This window comes from Vipera berus (assembly GCF_964194415.1).
Source record: "Vipera berus genome assembly, chromosome: 4".
NCBI classification, from domain to species: domain Eukaryota; kingdom Metazoa; phylum Chordata; class Lepidosauria; order Squamata; family Viperidae; genus Vipera; species Vipera berus.
In genome coordinates this window covers 1,985,828-2,009,135 of record NC_138206.1, presented here as the reverse complement: position 1 = coordinate 2,009,135, position 23,308 = coordinate 1,985,828, and the positions used below count along the sequence as shown (strand labels likewise).

General features: G+C 48.3%; 2 protein-coding genes across 2 annotated transcripts in view; one reads left to right on the top strand and one right to left on the bottom strand.

Annotated features, from left to right (window-relative positions):
* PGM2L1 (phosphoglucomutase 2 like 1) overlaps nt 1-23,308 on the bottom strand; it is a 212,749-nt gene that overhangs the window by 153,399 nt on the left and 36,042 nt on the right. The window lies entirely within an intron of this gene.
* Nucleotides 1,055-22,039, top strand: POLD3 (DNA polymerase delta 3, accessory subunit). The gene is made up of 12 exons (XM_081327843.1): nt 1,055-1,202; nt 3,348-3,403; nt 4,451-4,553; nt 4,784-4,823; nt 5,017-5,149; nt 7,408-7,675; nt 9,678-9,759; nt 13,966-14,122; nt 14,492-14,601; nt 17,038-17,126; nt 19,117-19,195; nt 20,801-22,039. The coding sequence occupies exons 1-12, from the start codon at nt 1,104-1,106 to the stop codon at nt 21,004-21,006; spliced, it is 1,422 nt and encodes a 473-aa protein (XP_081183969.1). The 5' UTR covers nt 1,055-1,103; the 3' UTR covers nt 21,007-22,039.

Sequence of the window (23,308 nt, the reverse complement as noted above, 5' to 3'; positions counted from 1 at the left end):
TGCTGCAAAGGTTATTCCGTAGGAGTGGAATATAAATGCACCTCTCAAAATAGCCTTTTCCAGGGTGGAAGATAAACACGCCCCCCCGCCAAAAGCTGGCACATTCCAGATGTGCCAGTAGAAAAAAAACGTCAAAGCAGCAGCAAGCACACGCAAGGCCTGAAGAGGCACACGTAAACTCTGCAGGAAATTGGCCCAAAATTTGCAAAACAGGAAACATCCGGAGGAAACCCGAAAGCTGCAAAGGGGGGCTGCTGAGACAGGTTCAGCCTTCCTAGATTGTGCATCGGTGTCTGTCTGTGTGTGTGTGTGTGTGTGTGTGTGTGTGTGTGTGTAAAAGCCATTTCCAACGCATGGACATAAGAGATGGGGGGAAGAGGATGGGCTGGAAATCGAAGGCAGAAGACAATTATTTTTAATACAGGTAGTCCTGTACTTGCAACAGCTTGTTTACTGACCGTTCCAAGTTACAACCTCATTGAAAAATGTGACTTATGTCTGTTTTCCTGACTTAACGACCGTTGCAGCATCCTCATGGCTCATGTGATCAAAACTGGGAGACTTGGCAACTGACTCATATTTAACACGGTCGCAGTGTCCCGATATCACGTAATCCCGTTTTTGCCCCCTTCCGACAAGCAAAGTCAATAGGGATTCACTTAACGACCAGGATATTAACAACTGTCGTAAAACGGGGCAAAACCCGCTTAATAAATGTCTCGCCGATCAACAAGAACGTTGGGCTCAATTTATGGTCCTAAGTCGAGGACTGCCTGCAGGGGCCGCCCACTCCCCCCGCCACGCCAAATCCCATTATCCCCTGCCCTCAATTGGCAGGCAAACCCCAGGGCGCCCGGAGAGCGCCGGGTTGACGATGCCGGAGGAGCTAAAGCACCCTTCCCCGCCCACTCGGGGACAGAACGCATGCGCTCTAAGCAGCGGCGGCGGCGGCGGCGGCGGTTGCGGCGAACTGTCCCCGCGCGGCCCCCGTAGCGCGCTGAGGCCGACGTTCCGCGCGCCGTAAGCGTCTCCTCTCGGCCGCCGTAGGGCGCGCGGGGGCGCGCGCGCGCAAAAGCCAGGAGGGGGTGTGGCCTGGCGTTGCCATGGCGGCGGTGGAGGGTCGCGGCCCGGGACGGCCCGTCATGGAGGACGAACTTTACCTGGAGAACATCGACGAGTTCGTCACGGACCAGAACCGAGTCGTGAGTGCGAATGATGCAGGGGTTGCGTGGGGTGGTGGTGGTTTGAAAAGAGTGGGGGGCGGGGCAGGGGTCTGCGTGTCCAGAAAAAAAAAATTGCTTCATTCAGGCGCCGCGCGACCCTCCCGGGTCTCCTCGTGCTCTAAAAATTATTATATAATAATAATAATAATTATTATTATTATTATTATTATTATTATTATTATTATTATTATTATTATTATTACTCTTACTCCAACTCCCATCCTCCGCAGCGGGCGGCAGGGATGGGAGTAGGCCGAGGGTCTTGAGAGGGGACCCTGGAAGGGGAGGCCCCCGCTGGAGCCTCGGGATCCCTTTCCTAACGGCCGCTGGCCTAAAGCCTGCCAGGCAGCCCGCATCCCATAATACCTCTGGCCTTTGGGGCCTCGCGTCCCTCAAGAGCCAGAAGCTGCATTCCTCCCCCCCCCAACATTTTAGGGGGGAGGGGCCTGAGTCTCCAAACGGCGGGCCTGGCGAGGCATCTCTTTATTTGGGGAGGGGCTGATGTGGCCCCCAGTCCAGAGCAGCCGTTAACTTGATCCCCTCCTGGCATTAAGGAAAATGATGATGTATAAATGATGTATGTGTGTGTAATGTGATGGCCTCTCCAGAAAATACGTGTGTGTGTGTGTGTGTGTATGTATATGTATACGTGTGTGTGTGTGTGTGTGTGTGTGTGTGTATATATATATACACACACATACATACACATATACATATACATATACACATATAAATTTTGTACATTGTATTTTTATTGTATTGCCCTGTACACCGCCCTGAGTGCTTCGGGAGAAGGGCGGTATAGAAATTAAATTATTATTATTATTATTATTATTATTATTATTATTATTATTATTATTATTATTATTATTATTATTATTATTCGGGAGAAGGGCGGTATAGAAATTAAATTATTATTATTATTATTATTATTATTATTATTATTATTATTATTGTTATTGTTGTTGTTGTTGTTGTTTTGTTGTTGTTGTTGTTATTATTATACACACACACACACACACACACATATATATATATATATATATATATATATATATATATATATATATATAAAAACTAATATTTAACTAAACTATACATACAAAAGGGACGCGGTGGCTCAGCGGGTTAGGGCGCTGAGCTTGTCGATCAGAAGGTCGGCAGTTTGGCGGGTCGAATCCCGAGTGCCGCGTAGCAGAGTGAGCGCCCGTTACTCGTCCCAGCTTCTGCCAACCTAGCAGTTCGAAAGCACGTAAAAATGCAAGTAGAAAAATAGGGACCACTACGGTGGGAAGGTAACAGCGTTCCGTGCGCCTCTGGCGTCTAGTCATGCCGGCCACATGACCACGGAGACGTCCTCGGACAAGCGCTGGCTCTTCGGCTTTGAAACGGAGATGAGCACCGGCCCCTAGAGTCGGAAACGACTAGCACGCAGGCGCGGGGGATCCTCTTTACCTTTACCTATACATACAAACACACTATATATATGTTTGTATGTGTATGTATCTTTGTATATCTTTGTGTGTACACACACACACACACACACACACACACACACATATATAGAGAGAGTGTGTGTGTGTGTCATAAAAGGGCCAAGTTTGAAGACCCCCTGCTCCACAACAATAAATATATAAACTATATATGCATACACACACACATATAGACAGACAGACACACACACACACAAAACACACATATACAGAGAGACGCACACACATATTATGTACATGCACACAGAGAGAGTGTGTGTCTAAAGGAGAAAAGATAACTTATCCAGAACACTAAATTGTCCAAACAACAGTTGGGAGCGCCTCTTGTTTATATAGTAATTTTATTTATGCCTGCATAGTTGCCTGCAAACCCCACTCAAATGACTTTGTGGCTGCCCCAAAAGTCAGCCGAGAGGTCCGGCAAGATATTCTGAAGAATTGCATTGTGACAAACAATACATGTAGCGTCAGTTGTACAGCTGTACAGGTGTCAGCCCTGTCTTCAAGCAGAGGCTGGAGAGGTCCGTCTTAGTAGACTCTTCCCATCTCCGGGATGGTTGCAGCGGTGGAGGTTCATTCTCTGGCGGCTGTTGGCCTTTTTGTTAACACAGTGATACGCGTTGCTTTGCAGGTCACATATAAATGGCTGAGCTTTACCCTGGGAGTTCACGTGAATCAAGCCAAGCAGTAAGTATCCATCTCTCTTTGTCTGTACCTAACGGTAGTAGTCTAGACTACTACTCGTCTCTGATACAGGTAGTCCTTAACGTACGACCACAATTGAGTGCAAAACATCTCTTGCTAAGTGAGACTGTTGTTAAGTGAGTTTTGCCCCATTTTACAGCCTTTCTTGATACACTTGCTACGAATCACTGCACAGTTGTTAAGTGAATCTGGCTTCCCAACTGACTTGGCTTGTCGGAAGGTTGCAAAAAGGGGATCACACGACCCGAGGATGCTGTGACTTACATAAATGTGGCCTTTTGGATCAAAAGTCACCCGGCCGGCTTTCATGCTTAAGGCAGGACTAGAACTCATCGTCTCCTGGTGATTGACCCAGTCACCCAGTTCCCTTTCATGCCTAAGGCGGGACTAGAACTCACCGTCTCCTGGTGATTGGCCCAAAGTCACCCAGCCGGCTTTCGTGCCTAAGGCGGGACTAGAACTCACCGTCTCCTGGTGATTGGCCCAAAGTCACCCAGTTGGCTTTCATGGCTAAGACAGTACTATAACTCACCGTCTCCTGGTGATTGACCCAGTCACCTAGCCAGCTTTCATGCCTAAGGCAGGACTTGAACTCACTGTCTCCTGGTGATTGGCCCAAAGTCACCCAGTTCCCTTTCATGCCTAAGGCGGGACTAGAACTCACCGTCTCCTGGTGATTGACCCGTCACCCAGCCAGCTTTCATGCCTGAGACAGGACTAGAACTCATCGCCTCCTGGTGATTAGGCAAAAGGCACCCAGTTGGCTTTCATGGCTAAGGCAGGATTTGAACTCACCGTCTCCTGGTGATTGGCCCAAAGTCACCCAGCCGGCTTTCTTACCTACAGCAGGACTTGAACTCAGTCTCCTGCTTTCTAGCTTGTTGCCTTGACCAAGCCCCTTTTCATTTATAGCTGTTTAATCCTGAGCTGCACAGCTTAATTTGGGTGTTTAGTTTTTCAGGGGACAGTTACTGAAAACTTCAAAAACTGTCTATTTTAACTTCTGTCTTTGCGCTCTTGTTTTCACAGAATGTTATATGATTACATGGAGAGGAAACGGAAGGAGAACGCAGGGGCCCAGCTGCACGTCACCTATTTACTGGCAGGGAACGTCGTTCAGAACGGGCACACCGTAAGTCAGAAAGCGGCTTCCTCTTGCATCGGGCGTTTGAATTTAGAATGGGCAGCCGGAGTGGCCCTTTAAACCTGGAATTGCAGGCTTAAATTGCTTCCCTGAGAATTCGTTCTCCCGATGTTCCAGAAAACGTGTAAGGCGGATTACGTACGTCAATCGTGCGGTCTTGACGTGTTGGGCAATCAACCGATATTTGCTGAAGTAATAGGGCTACCTTTTCTTTCCAGTACCATAAGGTGGCAGTGGTGAAAGAAGATAAATTAGAAGGTGAGTTTGGACAAAACTTCAAAATCGTCTTTGGAAAAATAGGACAATTTTTTTTTCTATTTTTTGGGGGGGGGTGTATTTTCCCCACAACAACAACCCTGCGAGGTAGGCTGAGAGGGAGACCGGCCAGTGTCCCCCACTCGCTTTGAGAAACCTCCCTCCATCCTTCATGCGGCTTCTGCCTCCTTTTCAGCCATGAAAGCCAAGCTCTCCACGGTGGCCAGCGTCCACGTCTACAGCATCCAGAAAGCCCTGCTCAGGGACAGCAGTCCTCTCTTCAACACCGACTACGACGTCCTCAAGACGAATCTCCAGAACTGCAGCAAGTGAGTTGGCTGTTGGCCAGGGTGTCATGAGCAACCCGGGTGGGTGGGTGGGTGGGTGGGAACACTGGGGGTAGCAATGCAGGGAGGGAACTTAGTTTTCTAGGGAGATTCTCTGTCCTCCCGGTCGTGGTTATCCCAAAGATGCTTTTTTGCAGGAGGCCACTGGACTTCCTTGTTTTTCTTTGAAGACGTTTTGCTTCTCACCCAAGAAGCTTCTTCAGGTTCTGACTGAATGGTGGGGAGTGGAAGGATTTATACTCCTGGCAGACAGCTGGTCATTTGCATCCTTTGTAGAGGGTCGTTGAGGCCACTTGGAGGTTTACCTGTGTCCTCAGGCTCACCTGAGTGGTGCAAATGGGTGGGGAGCCTTCTTGGAATTATTGAAAGGACTGTGTTGTAGACAACTTGCTATTCTATTCTATATAGGATTTTATTTATTTATTTATTTATTTGATTTTATATACCGCCCTATTCCCGAAGGACTCAGGGCAGTTTACAGGGCGAATTAAAACAATACAAAACAATACAATTAAAATAGAATTAAATTAAGACTAGCCCACAATTAAAACAAATTAAAATTTAAAGTTAAATAGAGCTATATATAGAATAGAGCCTGGCTGAGGAATTCTGGGAGTTGAAGTCCCCAAGTCATAAAAGGGCCAACATTGAAGACCCCCAGTCTAGAGTTAGTATTTTAAAGTATAACTATGAACCAAAGTGCAGCCATGTTTAACCGAAGCGTGAACTCTTGTTACACACATAGAATGGAACGGAACAGAATAGAATAGAATAGAAATACAGAATAGAAATAGAATAGAATAGAATAGAATAGAATAGAATAGAATAGAATAGAATAGAATAGAATAGAATAGAATAGAATAGAATAGAATCAGGAAGGGACCTTGGAGGTCTTCTAGTCCAGCCCCCTATACCATCTCAGACAGGTGATTGTCCAGCCTCTTTTTAAAAATCTCCAGTGATGGAGCACCCACGACTTCTGGGGGCAAGCTGTTCCACTGGTTGATTGTCCTCACGGTCAGGAAGTTTCTCCTTAATTCTTGACAGCAGTAACGTGGCTGCTAACTTTACAGCCAGACCTCGCCTTATCAACAGCTCATTTAGTGTCCATTCCAAGTTACAACGCTACAGGGAAAAAGCCACCGACGACCCTTTTTTCCACCCTTACGGCCGTTTCACCATCCCCGATGGGTGATCATGTGCTCAGAATCCAGACGCTTGGCGACTGGCTCACGTTTATGACCGTCCCGGTCTCCCGGGGTCAGGCGATCCCCCCTATTGCGACCTTCTGACGAAGAAAGTCAATGGGGAAAGCCAGATTCACTTAACGGCCGTGTTGCGACTTAGCAACTGCAGTGATTCACTTAACAACGGTGGGAAGAAAATGGGTAAAACTGGGCAAAATTCACTTCACAATGGAAAACGTGGGCTCAGATGCGGTCGTAAGTGGAGGACTCTGGTGCGCCAGTTGCGGCCCTATCTAGACCGGGATGCCTTACGTACGGTCACTCATGCGCTCGTGACCTCTCGTTTAGACTACTGCAACGCTCTCTACATGGGGCTGCCCTTGAAGACCACTTGGAGGCTCCAACTGGTACAGAGTGCAGCCGCGAGAGTCGTGTTGGGAGTTTCCCGATACTCCCATGTCACACCTTTGCTCCGCGAGCTGCATTGGCTTCCAGTTGTCTTCCGGGTGAGGTTCAAGGTTCTGGTAATGGTTTTCAAGGCCCTACATGGCATGGGTCCGGAATACCTTGGGGATCACCTGCGGCCGGCGTCAACTTCCCTCTGCCCAGTACGCTCCCACAGAGAGGGCCTCCTCAGGGTGCCACCGGTCTAAGAATGCCGACTGGTGGCCCCCAGGGGGAGGGCGTTCTCTGTGGGCGCGCCGGATTTATGGAACCGTCTTCCGGTTGAGCTCCGGATGGCGCCCGACCTTCGCTCCTTCCGGCGCGATCTAAAGACGTATCTTTTTGAACAAGCTGGCCTGGCCTGATGGGATGGGGTTGGGTTTTATAAATTGGCCTTAACTTTTAATCTGTACTAATTTATTATGGGCATCACTGTTTAATTATTTTTTAATAATTTTTAATTTTTGTATCTTGTTTTTTATTATGCATTGCCCTGTTCACCGCCCTGAGTCCTTCGGGAGAAGGGCGGTATACAAATTAAATAAATAAATAAATAAATAAATTATGTTTAGTTCGGCTGCCCATGAAATGCATCTCCTCTCTTGCTAGATTCAGTGCCATTTGCTGTGCTGCCGCCGTCACTAGGCCTGTCGCCGAAGCCTCCCAGGCCGAGACCCCCGCCCAGGGGCCCTCCCAGCCTCCCACCACCACAAAGGTGCCGGACGCTCCCATGCTCAACGGCCAGGCTCCAGGCACGTCGTCGAAGCAGCCCGCCCAGCCGGCAAAAGGCATCCTGGGAATGTTTGCGGCCAAACCAGCCCCCAGACCCAAGAATGCCCAGAAGGAAGCGCCCCTGGACACCAAAGAGACCCTCGGGGTACGTTTTCCCGCTTAAATACTTTGCAGAAGGACCAGGGCTGGCTGGGGAATTCTGGGAGTTTGACTCCAGGCGCCTTCAGGAAAGTCCTCGACTTACAACAGTTTAGTGACCGTTCCAAGTTACAACGGCGCCGGGGAAAAAAAGGACTGGCAGCCGTTTTGTTCTTTTTTTTCACACTTAACGACTGTCGCAGCATCTCCGTGGTCACTTGATCAAAATTCAGACGCTTTGGCGACTCGTGTTTACGACAGTTGCAGCATCCTGGGGGGGGGGGTGTCACGTGATCAAAACTGAGACACTTGACAACTGACTCATACAACGGTCGCAGCGTCCCGGCGTCACCTGATCCCCTTTTGCGACCTTCCGTCAAGCAAAGTCAATGGGGGGGGGAGCTGGCTTCACTTAACGACTGTGTGATTAACTTAACAAGTAATAATAATAATACAGTTGGAAAGGATCTTGGAGGTCATCTAGTCCAACCCCCTGCTCAGGCAGGAAACCCTATACCATTTCAGACAAGTGGCTGGCCAGTCTCTTCTTACAAACGTCCAGTGTTGGAGCAATTCACCGCTTCTGGAGGCAGGTGGTTCCACTGGTTAATTGTTGCTTGCAAATCTACCACCTTCTCCAACGAAACCCCTCCCATAAATGGGTTGAGCTGGGGAGGATGGGAGTTGTAGTCTGGCCCGTGTCTGATACAGCGGGGCTGAGACGGAGAAAGACCTGTCCCGTCTCTGCTTCATTCCGATTAAAAGCGGGCCTTTCAGTGGAGAAAAATCTCTTTTTTTTTTGTCGCCCCCCTTCCCCCCCCCCAAAGTGTTGATGAATCAGAAGCAAGAACGACGGAAATCTTGGGCTCCCTTCTGGCCGTAAGCCGAGGATTGCCTGCCTACACAGGGCGGTTGAAAAATCACCGCTATCATAATAATAAGAAGAAGAAGTTGGAGAGGACCTTGGAGGTCATCTAGTCCAACCCCCTGCTCAGGCAGGAAACCCTACACCAGGGGTCTTCAAACTTGGCCCTTTTATGACTTGTGGACTTCAATTCCCAGAATTCCTCAGCCAGCTTTGCTGGCTGAGGAATTCTGGGAGTTGAAGTCCACAAGTCATAAAAGGGCCAAGTTTGAAGACCCCTGCCCTACACCATTTCAGACAAATGGCTGGCCAGTCTCTTCTTAAAAACCTCCAGCGTTGGAGCATTCACCGCTTCTGGAGGCATCACTGCAGTGATTCGCTTAACAACTGTGGCAAGGAAGGTCATAAAATGGGGCAAAGTTAGCTTAACAAATGTTTCCGTTCACCGTGGGAATTTTGAGCTCGATTGTGGTCATAAGTCAAGGACTAAATACCCTTCTAAAGCAAACAGGTAGTCTTTAACTGATAACCAGGGAGGTGAAGTTGATTTTTTTCCCCAGTCCGGTTCGCGCGACGCCCTTGCGAAGTGGGACTGTCTCAAAATCAGCCATTCCGCAGTGGTTGAAGGAGGGATTTGAAGCTAAGTCTCCCTAGCAACAACATTTAGGCTTACACAGGCAGTCCTCGACTCACGACGGTCCATTTCGTGACCCTTCAAAAGGGACTTCCGACCGCTTTTCACAGTTTAAGGCCTTTGCGCCATCCTCAACGGTCACACGATCAAAATCCAGATGCTTGGCGACCGACTCACGTTTACGACGGTGGCAACGTCCCGGGGTGGGTGGCGGGGGTCCCCTTGGGCTACCCGCCGACCAGCCAGATTCACTTCACAGATTGCTAACTTAACTGATCAACTGCAGCGATCCCCTTAACAACGGAGGCGAAAAGATCGTAAAATGGAATGGGACAAAACTCAATTAACCAAACGTCTCCTCGCTTAACGAAGAGAAATTTTGGGGCCGCTTTGTGGTCCTAAGTCGAGGCCCGCCTGTGTAGCACCTCGTAGTGCATCCCAGCCTTTTGATTGGATTTTATTGTTTTCCGCGATCTCTCTCTTCTCACTCTTCCTTTTAATTCCTTTTAGGCCTCAGCGAGCAACAGCAAAGCCTCAACGAAAGGAAACACCTTGAGCAACTTCTTTGGGAAAGCTGCCGTCAGCAAAGAGGGTAAGCCGCCCTCTCTTTATTCTCCGTCGTAAGTGCAGGCAAGTCCTCGACGTACGACCACCGTGGGACCTGAACGTCCCGTTGCTAAGCAAGAACGTTGTTAAGGGAGATTTGTCCCATTTTACAACCTTTCCCCGCCCCATTTGTTCAGCGAATCGTCGCAAATGGTTAAGATAGCGAGACGGTGGCGGCAGCAAGAATGGCATTTGCCCAACGTTGGGAAAACGAAAACTTAACCAGCTGAAGAGGTGCCAGCTAAGAAAATTCCAGAGTGGGCAGAAATTGATAGATTGATTTTAAAGAGAAAAACATGGGATAATTTCCATCAGTGGCTAGAGAAACCAGTCAGAGAGAAAGGAACGTGATATGTAATTTTGCATATATATTGGCAAGAAGAAGGCTATTGAGTGATTAACATATGGTTTACGATAATTAACCATATCTATTATCGTTTGTTAAACACATCAAACCACACACACACACACACCCAGGACACTGCAAATGTCATGAATACAGGTAGTGTTCTGGCTTCCAGAACTAAAATGCTTTCTAGTTCCAAATTCCAGGAGTTTCAAAGTTTATTGCAGGACATCCTGGCTATGTGCCAGGCTGCAAAGCCTTTTGTTTCAATCACCATCGTGCAAGCTCCGAATAGCATCTGTAACTCAACGAAAATGATTTTAAAAGAAATATTTACTGTCCAGGAACTTTAAGCAAAAACTTACATTTTGCCGTAAAGACATCCGGTCGTCACAACATACTCATGTTCCATATTTGTTCATTCTCGTAGTGTAAAAAACGAGTGGTTTTCTCCATCTCAGCTAAGCATCGTTACAGATGCTATTCGGAGCTTGCACGACGGTGATTGAAACAAAAGGCTTTGCAGCCTGGCACATAGCCAGGATGTCCTGCAGTAAACTTTGAAACTCCTCCCACTGACTAGATAAGATAGAGGACAGTGGTGGCAAACCTAGGGCACGCGTGCCACAGGTGGCACGCAGAGCCCTCTCTGTGGGCACACGCACCGTTGGCCCAGTCCTAGGCCTTCAGCTGGGTTTTCTAAAACCTTTTCTCTTTAGGCCTCCGCCGCGGGGGAAAAAAAGTTCTCGTAAAGTTGGAATTGATTGAACTTTTTAGTCCCACCAGTCTGTCATTACTATTGCAGCCACGCCCACTTAATGGGCCACGCCAACCCAACAGGCCACACCCACCTGGCACCCGATGATACATAAGTGGGTTTTGGGTTGCGGTTTGGGCACTCGGTCTCTAAAAGGTTCGCCATCACTGATATAGGACTAACTAACAACTAGACTACATTTCCCAGAAGCCATCTCTTAAGCAACCGGCGTTTAACCCTTTGTATGCTAAATGTTCTTACAGTTCTCTTTAAGGATACAGCATTAACCCTGTAAATAATAATAATAATAATTTAATTTGTATACCGCCCTTCTCCCAAAGGACTCAGGGTGGTGAACAGGGCAATAAATACTAAAATACAAAGATACAAAAATTAAGAAAAGATTAAACATAATGCCCTATGCAATACAACAATAAATTACAATACATTAAAAACAATAATAAAACCCAAACCCATCACACCAGGCCGGCTTGTTCAAACAAATAGGTCTTTAGATCACGTCGGAAGGAGCGAAGGTCGGGAGCCATCCGGAGCTCAACCAGTAAACGGTTCCACAAATCCAGCGCACCCACAGAGAACGCCCTCCCCCTGGGGGTCACCAGTCGGCATTCTCTGACCGGAGGCACCCTGAGGAGGCCCTCTCTGTGGGAGCGCACTGGGCAGAGGGAAGTTGATGCCGGCTGCAGGTGCTCCCTAAGGTACTCCGGGCCCATGCCATGTAGGGTTTTAAAGGTCATCACCAGCACCTTGAATCTCACCCGGAAGACAACTGGAAGCCAATGCAGCTCACGGAGCAGAGGTGTAACATGGGAGTATCGGGAGACTCCCAACACGACTCTCGCGGCTGCATTCTGCACCAGTTGGAGCCTCCGAGTGGTCCTCAAGGGCAGCCCCATGTAGAGAGCGTTGCAGTAGTCTAACCGAGAGGTCACGAGCGCATGAGTGACCGTAATGCTAAATACTTCTTAATTCCTAAGCTAGCTACTGTATAATAATGGACCAGCTGATTATATACTGGTCCAGCACAGGTAGTCAACTTAGGACCACAGCCGAACCCAAAGTTTTATGTCGCTATGTAAGAAATCCGTGGAGTTTTTGCCCCATTTTCTGACTTTTCTTGCCCCATTGAATTAAATCGCTGCAGTTGTTAAGGGAATCGGACTTCCCCATTGGCTTTCCTTTCCAGAAGGTTGCAAAAGGGGATCGCAGAACACGGCAACTGTCGTAACTCTGAGTCGGTCACCAAGCGTCTGAACTTTGTTCATGTGACCGTGGGGGATGGTACAACGGTTGTAAGTGTGAAAACGGTCATAAGTCACTTTTTTCAATTCCACTAGAACCTCGAACGGTCAATAAGCAAAGCTGTTGTAAGGGGAGGACTGACTGTAGTGGCCTTGCTGGATTTTGAATAAGACAAGGGGTCATCCAACTAGGTGGAAAGTTCAAAGTTACGATACACCCCCCCTTACCCCCCCAAAAGGGACTTACAATTTGGTTCGAAGTTGTAACGACCAGCCCCCAACGGCCAGATGAGTGGCTGTAAATTGAGGACTAGCTGTACCGGAGACAAATTGAATATTGGTTTTGATTTGAGGCAGCTTGTTGCCACTGGGGTGGTTTCCATGAGGAATTCAAAGGGATTTCTGGAGTGGACGACCGCTTGACCGTGAGCCAGCAGTGTGCGACAGCAGCCAAAAAAGTGAATACACTCCTTGGTTGCATAAACAGAGGCATGGAATCAAGATCCTGCGAGGTATTAGCACTGCTTTATAAAGCCCTAGTGAGGCCACACCTGGAATATTGAAGCCAGTTTTGGTCACCATATCACAAAAAAAGATGTGGAGGGTTTGGGAAAAAATTCAGAGAAGAGCAGCTAAGATGATCCAAGGCCTGGAGACTAAAACATACAAAGAACAGCTACAGGACTTGGGTTTGGCTATTTAAATAAAAGAAGAAGCAGGGGAGACATGATATCAGTGTTCCAGTATCTCAGGGGCTGCCCCAAAGAAGAGGGAGTCAAGCTGTTCCCCAAAGCACCAGAAGGCAGGACAAGAAGCAACGGATGGAAACTCATCAAGGAGAGAAGCAACCTAGAACTAAGGAGAAACTTCCTGACAGTTAGAACAATTAACCAGTGGAACAGCTTGCCTCCAGAAATCGTGGGTGCTCCACTACTGTAGATTATTAAGAAAAGGCTAGACAGTCACTTGTCTGAGATGGTATAGGTTCTCCTGCTTGAGCAGGGGGCTGGACTAGAAGACCTCAAAGGTCCCTTCCAGCTCCTATTCTATTTTCTATTCTATTTTTTCTTCTATTTTCTATTCTATTCTGCTTTCTATTTTTTTCTTCTGTTCTATTTGAATTCTGAACTCTATTCTATTCTACAGCACACTTAAAAGCAGAGACGTCACCCTGTCAACAAAAGTGCGTATAGTCAAGGCCATGGTCTTCCCAGTTGCAATGTATGACAGTGAAAGCTGGACCATAAGAAAGGCTGAGCGCCAAAGAATTGAGGCCTTTGAACTCTGGTGCTGGAGAAGACTCCTGCAAGTCCCTTGGACTGCAAGCCGATCAAACCGGTCAGTCCTAGAGGAGATCAACCCTGACTGCGCTTTAGAAGGCCAGATCCTGGAGTTGAAACTCAAATACTTTGGCCACCTAATGAGAAGGAAGGACTCACTGGAGAAGAGCCTAATGCTGGGAAAGATTGAGGGCAAGAGAAGAAGGGGACGACGGAGAATGAGGTGGCTGGATGGAGTCACTGAAGCAGGAGGCGTGAGCTTCAATGGACTCCAGAAGATGGTAGAGGACAGGAAGGCCTGGAGGAACGTTGTCCATGGGGTCGCGAGGGGTCGGACACGACTTCGCAGCTAACAACAACAACAACAAATTCTATTCTATTTTCTATTCTGTTTTTTATTCTATTCTGTTTCCTATTCTCTTCTATTTCTCGTCTCTTCTATTTTTTCTTCTGTTCTATTTGAATTCTGAACTCTATTCTCTATTCTGTTCTATTCGAATTCTGAATTCTATTCTATTCTCTTAGCTTTCCCATTTTCTTCTTTTAGGTGCAGGCAAGGCCAGTGCTGAGGCCCAGCAACTGAAGGAAGAGCGATCAGTGGCCAAGCCATCCGTTTCTTCCACGGACCCAAACTCTCCTCCTGGTCATGAGAAGCCGAGCAAGGAGGCTGAGCCGTCCAGAGGGCAGCAGAGGGAGAAGAAAAGGTAGTGGATTGGTGTTTTTCTCGGCCACAAGGCTGCAAAGAGTTGGCCTGCTTCAGTCATTCATGCGATTTATTGCGCCATGTATACCGGCTTTGTTAAGTGCGCTCTGCCCCATTTCACGGCCTTTCTTGCCACAGTCGTTAAGTCAATCACTGCAGTTGTTAAATGAATAACATGGTCATTAAGCGCATCTGACCTCCCCCATTGACTTTCTTGTCAGACGGTTGCGAAAGGGGATCACGGGACCCTCGGAGACGCTGCGACCGTCATAAATGTGAACCAGTTGCCAAGTAGGCGAGGGCTACCTGCATTGGGCAAAACTCTTCGTTTTCCTTCCTTTTTGTCTAAGCTGATCTCCCTTTCTCCCAGAGCAAAGAAGGCAGAAATGGAGGAGGAGGAGGAGGAGGAAAGAGCTGGCCGCTTGAAGAAGAAACGGCGTCGAATCAAACCTCAGTCAGACAGCAGCGGTGATGAGGAAGGTGAGTTGACGCCAGGATGGGGCCCACCTTTTCTGTCCCAGCCTAGGTGAGTCCTTGTTAACTCACAAGGACAAACCCCTCTTCCAACAAGTAGCCTGCAAACGCAGGAAAAACAAATCCTTTTTTAATATTATGGACAGACCTGCAAAATGTCCCAAAAGCAAAGGCAAACAGAGCACGATTCGAACAGAGAATTGTCCACAGGCCAGGCAATCAGAACACGATCCCATGAAACTTGATCCCTTTGCAAAGGGTTGCCTTCAGCAACCAGCACTGCCCACACCTTCCCTTTTTATTATGCAGCCCCCCAGGCGTGGCTTCTCAAGGCCTTCTCCTCTGCCCTTGGAGCCGCACCATTGCCTCCCTCTGTCCTGCTCGTGTGGCCTGTCAGCGTCTTCCAGCTGTGAGTCCTCAGAGTCTGACTCAGCTTCCCAGCGCAGCTGGGTCTCAGCCTAAGCATGAGTGGAGGGGCCAGGCTCTGCATCAGATTGTAAGTCCTGGAGCTCCTCAGAGCCTTCCTTCGATGGCTTTCCAGGCCCCTCCTCCTCCTCCTCTGATTCCCCAGACTCAGCTGACAGGTCCACTAGCTGGCCAGGAATCACCACAATCACACAATCCACCCTTGAAGCCAATTTGAACCCTCCTGAATCTTTGGCTGGGCTTCTCAAGCTGGATCTGCGCGGAGGCCCCCCCAGCTTGCTGAGCATCTGAGGCCCTTTGGAAGGGAAGGGCAAAAGGCTACGTATGCAGTCAAGGCAGATGAGCAACGTGGGAAAGGGACAAATAGCTTTCTTTTTCTTGCTGTGGGTAGAACTGAAAGCATTCGTTTCATCTGAGTTCCATCGTGGGGGATTCAGAATCAACGAGAGGGAGAAATTTATACATAATTTCCCCGAAATGTTCTGCCATCACGTATACATATATATGTATGTGTATATATACTGCTCAAAAAAATAAAGGGAACACTTAAAAAACACAATGTACTGTATTTAATAGTAGGATGTCTTATTTTCTGTTCCCTTTATTTTTTTGAGCAGTATATGTGTGTGTGTGTGTGTGTGTGTGTGTGTGTGTTTTAAGTATTTGTCAAGTCTTTTTGAATACCTTGCTAGTTAAATCTTCTTTCCTGTTTCAGCCTAGCCCAAGGCTATCCGCAGGCTATAGTCACAACTTACGACAGTTCATTATTTGTGTAAATTATTCAAATTGCTAATAAAGCCTCCCAAATTCTTTATTAGCAATTTGAATAATTTTTGTGTGTGTGTGTGTGTGTGTGTGTGTATAAAATTTAGATGGAGGATCCATTTATGGACAGTTAGTGGTTTGTTATCTTAAAGTCAGGCTTTGGTTATCGCAGGAAAATGGACTATCATCAAGTGCCAGTTATTAGAAAAACTTTTGCAAATGAGCTCCTATTAGGGTATTATTAGTAGTAATTATTAGTAGTAATTAGGCTTACTGTCAAAAGAGAGCAAAGTTTGACCGGTTGCCAGGATGTTGAGACTCTAGAACAGAGGTCTTCAAACGTGGCCCTTTGTTGACCTGCGGACCTCAACTCCCAGAATTCCTCAGCCAGGCGCGCCTGGCTGAGGAATTCTGGGAGTTGAGGTCCGCAGGTCAACAAAGGGCCACGTTTGAAGACCCCTGCTCTAGAAAGAGTGCAGAGAGGAGCAACAAAGAGGATCAGGGGGCTGGAAGCTAAAACATACGAAGGACAGTTGCAGGAACTGGGCAAGGCTAGTTTGATGAAAAGAAGGATTAGGGATAACATGATAGCAGCTTTCCAAAATCTGAGGGGCTACCCCAAAGAGGGGGGGGTATGTTTCCACCTATTCTCCAAAGCGCCTGAAAGCAGGACAAGAAGCAACGGATGGAAACTAACCAAAGAGAGAAGCAACCTAGAACTAAGGAGAAACTTCCTGACAGTTAGAACAATTAACCAGTGGAACAGCCTGCCTCCAGAAGCGGTGAATGCTCCAAGACTGGAGGCTTTTAAGAAGAGACTGGACAGCCCTTTGTCTGAAATGGTTAAATTTGGATTAAAAGACCTCCAGGGTCCCTTCCAACTCTGTTGTTCTGTTCAGTTCTGCTGAGGTCTGCTACTCAGCTTCATCCCAGACCTCCCTAGCCTAACGCGGCGAGCCAGTTTCAAACCCAGTACCTGCTTTGCGGCTACTTCACGACCCAAACAGAATAGACCGACACAATTGGACAGAAGGGGGAGATTGGACAGTCTTTGGTCCATTGTGTCTTCGGCTTCGGTTGAGATCCGTCAGTGCGGCCAAGCAAGGAAGCCCGCTCTGCAGGGACCGTCGTTTTCTGGTCCTCCCTCAGTCACGGATGTTGATGGGAGTGATGCAAGGAAAGGCTGCAGCTGAAGACACACAGGTGAGAGCAAGTCAAAATGAACCACATCTTGTTTTGTCTTCTTGGCAGGTGCTTCCTCCTCGCCAGCCGCTTCTGACGACTCTCCTCCGGAACCGGCTCAGAAGCCGCAGCCTCCGCCAGCGCCTGCCCCGGTGGTGGTAAATACGCCTAGGTGCAGATGTGTGTGGGTGTGAGAGAGGAAAGGGAAAGAAAGGAAGGAAGGAAAGAGAAAGACGAGAAAGAAAGGAAAACGTGTGTGTGAGAGAGAGAGAGAGAGGAAAAAGAGGAGCAAAGGAAGGAAAGAAGGAGAAATGATGAGGAAGAAAAAAGAAAGAAAGATGGGAGAGAAAAAGGGGAAGGAAGGAAGGAAAAGAGAGAGAGGGAGGGAGGAAAGGAAAGAACATTGGGTGTGTTTAGCGGATCTCTTTCAAATTTGGAGTGAAAATTCCCAAAGAGTGCCTCCAGCCTCAGGATAAACAGGTGGTCCTTGACTGACAAGCATTCCTTGAGTGACTGAAGTCACAAAGACACTGAAAAAAGTGGCTTACGATTGTTTTACACCAGAGGTCCCCAACCTTTCTCGGTTGGCGGCCTGGAGGAAAAGGAAGGGGCAGGCATGGGAGCGCGTGTGTGCGTGCGTGTGACGCAAACGGGGGCGGCGCAAGTGCATGCTTGATGCTGGGGGTGGGGCTAGTGCCTGTACAATACTCGGGGCCAGGGCTAGCGCCCCCACATGACACTGATGGCTCTGCTAGCATGAAAGGGGGGGAGTGTGCGCATACACATGTGTGCGCTGGCCAGCCATTCACACGGCCCAGTGGCCAAGAGCCCACGGCCCACAGGTTGGGTACCTCTGTTTTACACACTTAAAACCATTGCAGCCTCCCTCTGGTCAAAATTCGGACACTTATAATAATAATAATAATAATAAATAAGGTTGGATGGGACCTTGGAGGTCATCTAGTCCAACCCCCCTGCTCAGGCAGGAAACCCTATACCATTTCAGACAAAGGGCTATCCAATTGGCATGTACTTACAACAGTTGTCCTGCCTCAGGGTCACGTGATCCCCTTTTACGACCGTCTGCCAAACAGAGACAATGCTTGGGAAGCTAAATTCACTTAACAACTATGTTACTAACTGAACAACTGCAGCCACGTTACCAACTTAATAACTGCAGCGATCCGCTTAGCGAATGTGGCAAGCGAGGCCGCACAATGGGGCAAAGCTTGCTTAAAAACCGTCCTGCTTAGCCACAGAAATTTTGGGCTCCGTTGAGGTCGCAAGCAGAGGGCTAGCTGTATAGGTAGAAAAGGGTTGTGTAAATCCGAAGGTAACGGCATCAGCCGAGTCCTGCTGGGCCCAGCCAACAGCTGTCTTAACCCTTTGCATCTGTTTGTTCCAGAGGCCACACAAACAGGTGTACCCTGGTTGTATTCCTCGCAAGAAAACTAGTATACGAGGCACATCACCCCACTTTTATTAACCCCCAATAAAATATTTGCCTAAATCAGTGGTGGCGAACCTATGGCACGCGTGCCAAAGGGGGGGCACTCGGAGCCCTCTCTGTGGGCATGTGCGGCCCTCTCTGGCTACGCTTTTGCAGGAAAAGGCCATTTCTTGAGCCCCTTCCTAACCAAAACAAGCCTCCAGAGCAAGCGTGCTGTTTTCAGCTTTGAATTATATCAAATCTGACACCAGAAACAGACTAACAGATGACCTGAGTGCTGCATGTCTTGCTCTCAAACTTACAAAGTATGAGCCAAGGTTAGACAAATTATCAGCACGCATACAACAGCAAAAAAATCACATTATTTGTTCAAAAGTGTCCCAAATGCAAAACCTTTCAGTAAAAAGTTGTTTGTATCGTTCAAAGCTTTGTTGGTGTGTTTTTCTTTTAAGACAAAAGACGTTATTGTGTGAGTTGTTGTTTTTTTTTTTCTTTCTCCTAAACTAAAACCTCAGTATTCAGAGGAAATTGACATGTTGGCACTTTGCGATACCTCAGTGGGTTTTGGGTTGCAGTTTGGGCACTCGGTCTCTAAAAGGTTCACCATCCCTGGCCTAAATTGTCAGTGAGCAAACGATTACACTTGTTCAGTCGGGATAAATATGGCGAGGACTCGTCATTCTCTTCCTGTCTTTCAGGCTTCCGTGGGAGAGAAGAAACGCAAGCGCAAACGTGTCTTGAAGTCGAGAACTTTTGTAGACGACGAAGGCTGTATCGGTAAGTAGCCTGGCTGCGAAAAATCTCAGTTTTTGACCAGCTGATTGAGAATGTCTTATGATCAGTCAGAATACAACAGAGCTGGAAGGGACCTTGGAGGTCTTCTAGTCCAACCCCCCGCTCAAGCAGAAGAACCTATATCATCTCAGAGAAGTGACTGTCCAGTCTTTTTTTAAAAAACCTCCAGTGATGGAGTACTCACGATTTCTGGTGGCCAGCTGTTCCACTGGTTAATTGTCCTCCCTGTTAGGAAGTTTCTCCTTAATTCCAGGTTGCTTCTCTCTTTGGTTAGTTTCCAACCATTGTTTCTCGTCCTTCCCTCTGGTGCTTTGGAGAATAATTTGACCCCTTCTTCTTTGTGGCAGCCCCTAAAATACTGGAATAAGTTAGAAAAAAAAGTGTTAGATATGGTTATTATTTGCAGAATTATTAGAAAGGTCTACATTTAATTGTCATTCATTTAAATAATAAGAATTGTGCTAATTCATGGTTGGCAAAAGAGAATCTTATTGGAAGAAGGGAAAATCAAGCAAAGCCAGTATGTGGACTATAGAATTAAACTGTTGTCGATTGTTTTTTAAATGTAAACCCCGACAGCACGCTGTTTACCAAATATTATGTTAAAAAAAATGTCAGTAAAACGTATTTTTTTTTTAAAAAGAGGATGTCCATCACCTTGCCGGTGAATGAAGAGAAGAAACTTGAAAAAGAGACGTTGCCTCATGAAAGAAGGGACAGTTTACAAAACATTTGTATTTAAAAAATAATAATAATAAGCTCCTACCATAGTTTAAAAATTAACGAGGGGAACCACCTGCCTCCAGAAGCTGTGAATGCTCCAGCCCTGGAAGTTTTCAAGAAGAGACAGGACAGCCATTGGTCTGAAAAGGTGCAGGGTTTCCTGCCTGAGGAGAGGGTTGGACTAGATGACCTCCAGGGTCCCTTCCAACTCTGTTATTGTTCCTTCCTTCCTCCCTCCCTCCCTCCCTTCTCCAACACTGGAGGTTTTTAAGAAGAGACTGGACAGCCATTTGTCTGAAATGGTATAGACTAAGTTTCCTGCCTGAGCAGGGGGTTGGACTAGATGACATTCAAGGTCCCTTCCTCCTCCTCCTCCTCCTCCTCCTCCTCCTCCTCCTCCTCCTCCTTTTTTTCGTTAAACATGAACCTCAGTCAACTGAACACTCAAATTGACTGGCGCTAATGGTTGACACGGGTTGCTGCCAGCATCCTAGGTATCAATCAGGTTGATGATGATGATGATGATGATGATGATGATTATCATCATCATCTGAGAAGGTGGATTAATCCATCGGGCAAATCCGTTGAGGATTCAGGGGGCTCTCCTGGCAGAGGTTGAAGGCAGCAGGCTAGAAAACGGGAGGCCGTGAGTTCAAGTGCCGCTTAGCCATCGGGCCCACCTGGCTGGCTTTGGGCCAGGCTTCCTCTTTCAGCCCAGCCACACCCTACAAGGTTGTTGTGGGGAAAACGGGAGGAGGAAAGGCGCGTCGGGGTAACTTCATCCCCTTGAGTTATTTATCCAAACGCTACTAAAGGCGGGACACAACCGGCCTTGTGTAACCTGGTGTCTCCCCTCGTCCCCAGTGACCGAGAAGGCCTACGAGAGCGAGTCGTGCACCGACAGCGAAGGGGACCTCCGGGCCAAGCCCCCCGCAGCTCACAAGGCCCCCCCTCTGGCCGGGAAGAAGGAGCCCAAAGAGGAGAAGAGAGGCAGCAAGAAAGGCGTGGGGGGGCTCCCTGCCAAGCCCAACAAGCAGGCCTCCATCATGGGCTTCTTCCAGAAGAAATGAGCTCCCCGTCCTCCGAGGATCTGCGGGAATCCTTGCCGAGCGAGCCTCTGGCCCGGGGAGCTCTCGGGATCCGGACAAAGGAGACTTGGGAAGCTTTCGATCCTGGAATTGCGACGGACATCAGGGGCTGAAGGCTTGCCCAGGGCAGCCGGGCGCTCCGACGTTTTTAAATGGGAGGGGGCACCTTCCTCGGCCTTCTTGAAGCAAAGCTGCCCCCCCCATCTCTCCGTCTTTGGCGCCGATCGGTGCTCAGAAATCGAACTGCCCTCCTTCTCGGTGGTGAAGGGTTCGCAATCCCTTCCTGGAAAGGGGAAGGGGGTTACCTTCTCCGTCGGGAAGGGGAGGGGGGCGGCTTTGGGGCCAGAAGTTGCCCCCGTTGACGAGAGGTCCAAGCCGCGCAGGAGATCCCTCCCAAGAAAATCTTACGGTGGTTCCGCAGGGCTGCCTTTCCAGAAGACCCACAGGGGAGCTCACCATCCCGCAGGGCTTCCGAGAAGACTAGTGAGATCTCCCGATCTGCTAGGACCTGCAGCTGGAAACATCTGGCCTGCTCACTTTTAAGGCAGTAAGGCCCCCGCGCCCCACCCTTGTTCTCCAGGAATAATTGCCAAGGCTGCCTAGTCAAGACTATTGAGGGACACTTTGGCCTTCTAAGAAGACCCATCGATTTACTTCCGATGATTCCTTCAGCAGATTCCTCCTGGTCCCTTAGACCTTGCCTCCCCCCGGCTTGATCCAGCCTCCCGGAGATCGCCAATCTGGCAATCGGCCAAGGGCCTGGCTCTCTTGCAGCCTCCGCCCCGATTGGTCGTGGTGAATTCCCCCATAATGAGAAACCCACCAGGGATCGGCTTAGAAGCCGCCCTTGGAGTTGGGGTGGGGGTCTTGCTTCGGAAAAGGAAGGGAGACCACTTGGAGAGGCTCAACTCCAAAGAAGCTAAACGTCAAATTCTACAGAAGCCTGAACTAATAGGGACAGTAGCCAGACCTCCTCCGGACGTTGTCGGCTGTGGGCAACAAAAAAATAAATAAATCACAGCTGCCTTTTGGATTATCACTTTGCCCCTCTCGGGCCTGCCACCTCGGTTTTACTTCTCTTGGGAATTTTCTGAGGAGTAGGGACAGTGTTACTTTTATGGGTTTTCGGCTGGACCTATAGGGGTGACCGCCACGGGGAGAGGAACAGAGCAGGAATTCGGATCAGTTGTCCCCAGGCGACACCAGGCAAGTATTGTACAGACCCACACACAAACACAAACACACAGATGTACCCAGTTCAATTCTAGCCGTAGTTAACGGCGTTTCTGCAGCCATTAAGGCGGGGGGGGGTGTCTTCAAACTTGGCCCTTTTATGACTCGTGGACTTCACCTCCCAGAATCCCTCAGCCAGGCACGCGTGCCTGGCTGAGGGATTCTGGGAGGTGAAGTCCACGAGTCATAAAAGGGCCAAGTTTGAAGACACCCCCTGCGTTAAGGCTGCCTGTTTGGGCTGCAGGCATCCAGATGACGCCCGGATAATGAGGCGCATCCACGCATCTCCTCTCCCAACTTGGCTTGTTGCATCCAAATAACGGTAGCTGGAGTTACAGGCCATCCCGCAAAAGGGTGGTTTTCCGGGAAGATATCCCCACCCCACCCCCCAAATAAACCTACCCTTCAAATTCCTGATGACTTCTTGGAATTAAGTGGCTGTTCGGTCTACCGCAAGGCCAAAGCTTTTTGCCTTTTCCAACTGAAGTGTCTTTTTTTGCACGGTTGGTTTAGGTCTGAAAAAGCTCAGCTCCAGCCTTGCTTTTTAAGCCAGCATCTTTAATCCCTGGCTGGAAAAAAATCAACAATCTTATCCCGAAACTGCCCAGTGGCCAGAAAGGACTCTTGCCCTGGTTTGATCGGCTTCCAGGTCAAATGTTTCCCAGCCTTGACGAGTTTAAGCGGGGAATTCTAGCTGGACAACGCTGGGAGTCGAAGTCTGCCCTTCTTAAACCTGCCAAGTTGGTAAATGAATGCATCAGAGCAATAATAATACAGATTTTTTTCTTTGGGTGTGTGTGGGGGGGGGGGTTGTCAGCTTCATAGCAATCTGTAATATTGTTCCATTTTTGCATATCAAACCACCAGGGCAGGAACAGAGACCAGCTTTGGGAGATAATTATGGGTTGGATAGGGAGTTAAATGGCCAGTGTTGCAGGAGGTTAACAAAACGTGGACCTTCCCAAGTTCGCCCTCTTTTTATATGTCTTTTCTCAAAACATTATCCTGCAGATTGTTGTTTTTTTCCCCTTCCCCCAAGAAATTTATACCG

Excerpts from the sequence above, each read along its gene's own strand:
- POLD3 (XM_081327843.1), top strand. The coding sequence starts at position 1,104 with ATGGCGGCGGTGGAGGGTCGCGGCCCGGGACGGCCCGTCATGGAGGAC. Across the intron at positions 4,554-4,783 it reads TCGTTCAGAACGGGCACACC|TACCATAAGGTGGCAGTGGT; the intron begins GTAAGTCAGAAA and ends TTTTCTTTCCAG. Across the intron at positions 9,760-13,965 it reads AGCTGCCGTCAGCAAAGAGG|GTGCAGGCAAGGCCAGTGCT; the intron begins GTAAGCCGCCCT and ends TTCTTCTTTTAG.